At 36.9% G+C, this 4,515-nt stretch overlaps 1 protein-coding gene across 1 annotated transcript in view; it reads right to left on the bottom strand.

The window, feature by feature from the left end:
- The window catches only part of bcas1 (brain enriched myelin associated protein 1), a gene marked incomplete at its 5' end in the record, with an annotated part of 35,351 nt that overhangs the window by 28,484 nt on the left and 2,352 nt on the right, over positions 1-4,515 (bottom strand). Inside the window, 1 exon segment of the mRNA XM_014023690.1 lies at positions 2,810-3,135. Within this exon segment, the coding sequence (XP_013879144.1) occupies positions 2,810-3,135 (326 nt within the window).

A 4,515-nucleotide genomic window follows, 5' to 3' on the forward strand; every position in this document is an offset into this window, starting at 1 on the left:
TTTACAGATATAAATTACAATGGCAGCTCTAGGACAAAGTATGCAGGAGGAGAAGCATGGCAAAGTTCAGATGACTTGGATGGGAAACGAATCACAATAGTACTGACAAATCATTAAAAAATATATAAAAATCAGGAAAGATACAGTTCAAGGAATACAGTTAAAAAGATGTGTCTTCAGCCTGCTCTTAAAGAGAGCAACAGTCTCTGCAGCCCTCACATTCTCAGGCAGACCGGTCCACAGATGAAGGTGTTGAAAAGAAGCCTCTCTGTATGTGTGTGTATGTGTGTGTATGTGTGTAACTGTTAATAGTCCAGTTTCAGAGGATCTCAGGGTTTTTGGCGGTTCATATGGTAATAACAGTTCAGCCAGATAAGATGGTGCAAGACAATTAAGACATTTAAAAACCAGTAAAAGAAACTTAAAATCAATTCTAAGACATACAGGGCGTCAGTGCAATGATTTTAAAACAGGTATAATATGAGCCTGCCTTCTGGTCTTGGTTAGCACACGAGCAGCGGAGTTTAACAACAGCTGCAGACTAGACAGATTTTTCTTAGGACGACCAGAAAGCAGTGCCTTAGTCTAATCTAATCAACTAGAAAAAAAAGAATGTATTAAAATCTCAGTATTGGCTGAAGACTGAAGAGGGCGGACTCTGGCTAYATTTTTCAAAYRATAAAATCCTGTTTAAACAGTCTGTTTAATATGTGGAAGAAAATTAAGCTCAGAATCAAAAATAACCTCCAGACTTCTGACTTGTTTGGAAGGATAAAAAGATGCAGCTTGTAATTTTGAAATTGTCTTTTCATTTTGATCATCCAGTACAATAATTAGAACTTTTGTTTAGTCTTGATTAAACTGGAGAAAGTTCTGATCCGTCCATGTCTTTATGTCTGAAATACATTTAAGAAGTACAACAACTGGCTGTGGGTCATCACGAGACATGGAAATATTTAGCTGTGTGTCATCAGCATAACTGTGGAAGCTTATTCCATGACTCCTGATGATCCCGCYCAGTGGCAGCATATACAGATTAAAAAGTAAGGGACCTAAGATAGACCCTTGGGGGACACCTGAGGAGCAACTTTTCATATTTACTAAAAAGATCTGTCTAAAAGACAGGAGCTGACCCACTGCAGAACAGTACCTGAAAGGCCAACCAAATGTTTTAGTCTATTTAAAAGTATTTGGCACAAACTGCAAATAAACTCCTGAAAATATGACTAAAAGAAAAGAAAATTAAACTTCAAGCTCAGTTTAAATGTCTTCTTTTAATAAAGAGTTTTATCATAATAAAAATGTAGAATGCTTCTGTGGTTGATGATTAAAACAAACCATTTTAAAGTATAGCTGCAATATATGCAAGACATTACAGACAGTACAGGATTCAACTAGAGCAGGGCTATTCAACAGGAGGCCCGCGGGCTGGATGTGGCCACGAGTGACCAAAATGTGGCCTCAGAGAGGCCACATTTGTTAGCATCAGAGAGGCTAGTGACTAGCATGGATAAGCTGGTGTTAGCATCAGAGAGGCTAGTGACTAGCATGCCTACTAGGCTGTTCACCTACTAGACACTTATTTGTTGAATAAATAAATCTTTCCTTATAAACTAAAAAGAAAAATTGTCAGGACTGAAGTCAGGACTCAGGAGAACTGGTTAATACTTTTATATTTACTGCTTACTCTTTAATTAAATGAGTTACAACACCTAATTTCCCTCTGGGATCAATAAAGTATGTTTGAATTGAACTAATTTATATAAATATACTGTATGTTTTACTTACGTTAATTTATTTCTTTTAATGTTTTTTTCAATCACCATWTATGTGTATTTGCTCTCTGTGGTTTGCCCTGAAACATTTTTCTTTTTTATTAAAAAACACAAAAAAAACAGCCTTATTGTAATTTTTGTGAGTTAAGTTTTGTCTTTTGTGCTGTTTTACAGAAAACAGTTTGTTTGAGTTGTTATTTGATCCTCATTCCAACACAGTGAAATGTTTAATTCACTTTTATGAAGAGTCTGAAATCTGACTGATTCCAGGTCTGTAGAGCTAAATATATAGTCTGAAGAATGATGTCATCTTTAGATCTAGGCCAGTATGATGTCATGTCTGGATGTTCTTGTAAAACGTGCCCCAAAACTCATAAAGGAAATATTTGGATTTGTATTTTTATAAAAGTTATTCTCTGCAGAATGTCTTAAACATTCTCTTATAGTTAATGTGTTTTTAAAATAATGTTTCCATTTATCACAAAGACAGTAGTTGTGCTTTTCATTGGTTTTTAAATGYAAAAACAATAGAATATTTCCATTTACATGTATGTGTGTGCATGTTCTGTTAGCAAAATATCTTCTGAATCACAGTTGAATATCTAGAACATTTAAAATGGCCAACACATCTAATCAACTTTAGTCTACACAAGAAAGAAGGGATCTCTGTAAATATAGATATAGATATAGATACAGTATACAGCATCTATATAGATATAGATATATCTATATAGATATAGATGTATCTATATAGATATAAGTATATCTGTAGATATTGAGCAGTTTGTTGTGGTGGTAGCTGACAGTCATCCACAAACAGAGAGCTCACAGCTCATGGAAGAAATTGTAATTATTTGATTTTGTCCATGAGATCTTTGTTAAGACTCAGTTAATAACTTCTGATCCTTCCTTCTGTCTATTGGTCTTATTTCTTATAGAAACTGTATTTCCACAGAGCAGAGCYACAGTCAGCTCTTTTTAAGGACGTCTCACAGTGTTTGAGAGAAAAAAGGTGAAACTAGACTGTTCCTCACCTGCTGAGGATCAGGGGGAACCTGACCCACGTTCAGCTGATCCTCACTCGAGCTCTGCTTTTCTTTTTCTTTCACCGTCTCATCGTCAGCCGCTTTCTTTTTGAACAGTTTGCCAAAAACGCGACGCTTCGACTCTTTTCCCTTCTTGACCAGTTCCACGCTGGAGGTCTCCTCCAGGATTTCAGAGGCCACGTCCAGGATTTCAGAAACCTCTCGGGTGGCGGCAGATTGGGCCTCGGGTTCGACGGCTGTACCATCAGTGGTTTCTGTTGGGGGCTCTGGAGACTGAGGCTCCTCATTCTGATGGACTGTGATGTCACTTTTCACTGCAAATACAAAAATAAAACTGTGATCAAAAGAATCCATTCACTTNCACATTGTTTAAATATTGCACATTGTTTAAATATTGCACATTGTTTAAATATTGCACATTTTGTATTGAAGTATGTGGATTATGCTGGTGTTGCAGGTGATCATTACAAAATTAAGTGTCCCACAGATGTATTTATTTCACAGCAGGTGAGTTCCTCGTTGATTGTAAATCCAGAGTCAGTGTGTGTGACAGTTCATTAAGGTGATGCTTTCAGGAAGAAGCTCTTCTTGAATCTGTTTCTTCTTGTTCTGCTGCACCTGTAGCTCCTTCCTGAGGGCAACAAGTCAAACAGTTCAGAGCCTGGGTGTGTGTGTGTTTGTTGTGTTACTAAAATATCTCATGAACCACTGCACCAATAATAAACCTCTCAGAGAATAATCATTGAATTTCCACCTGACTGATAAAACATTGGATTTAACTTAATCCAACCATAAAATACACTCCAGGATATATTTCAGTCAGTTGGACACAGGTGGGCAAACGTCTGCTAACAGAGGAACCAGCTTCTCATTTAGTGCGTTGGTGTTCTTGCTAACTGTAGAAATTGTTAGCAGACAGAATAACTTCCACTAAATAAAGTTCTGCTAATATAAAGTCCACTAAAATTCATTTGTAAAACTTTTATTTTCATGCCATTTATCCCAAAATAAATAAAAACTATGCTGTTGAAGAAATTTATTGTGGTTTGCTTATATACTGATCTTAATGACACTACACATGGTTTAGTCTTATTATTATTAGAACTGTAATATCTGTTAAATGTGATTATTTCTGTGGTTTTCTGTAGATACATGCCTGAACACAGATTCAACACACAACTCAACTGTTAATCTTCATTACGTCAGATTATTTCTGTCTGAGCATGGCTCCAGCGTTGTTAGGGACCACTTCCTGATGATGTAATAAAGTAGGCGGAGTCACGTCCTGTCCATCCTGTTATATTGAATGAACTGCTGTAAAACGAGGCCTGAACGCAGATAAATCTGAACACACAATATATTCTTTCACTCTCTTTATATGTTCACAGCTGTTTACAGTGGTAGGGCAGCTGATTTGGGACTGGAGAGTTGCCGGTTTGATTCCCTGCCATGCCAATGCTGGTGGGCAATAAACTTTTTTTCCTGTGCAGCATCAGCTAACACAAAAATGTCTATCAGTCAGTTTGACAGGTGCACAACTACAATGTGGTGTGCTGAAAGTCATGAACAGCACACCATGAGATGATAGTTTGAACAAATCACAACTCCATCAATCCTAATCTGAGCTTAATCTGAATCTAACAATCCTTCCATTCAATCTATAAACGCTGCAGTGACTGTTTCCTCCTGAGACC

The sequence above is a fragment of the Austrofundulus limnaeus genome, unplaced genomic scaffold, assembly GCF_001266775.1.
Source record: "Austrofundulus limnaeus strain Quisiro unplaced genomic scaffold, Austrofundulus_limnaeus-1.0 Scaffold386, whole genome shotgun sequence".
Classification (NCBI taxonomy): domain Eukaryota; kingdom Metazoa; phylum Chordata; class Actinopteri; order Cyprinodontiformes; family Rivulidae; genus Austrofundulus; species Austrofundulus limnaeus.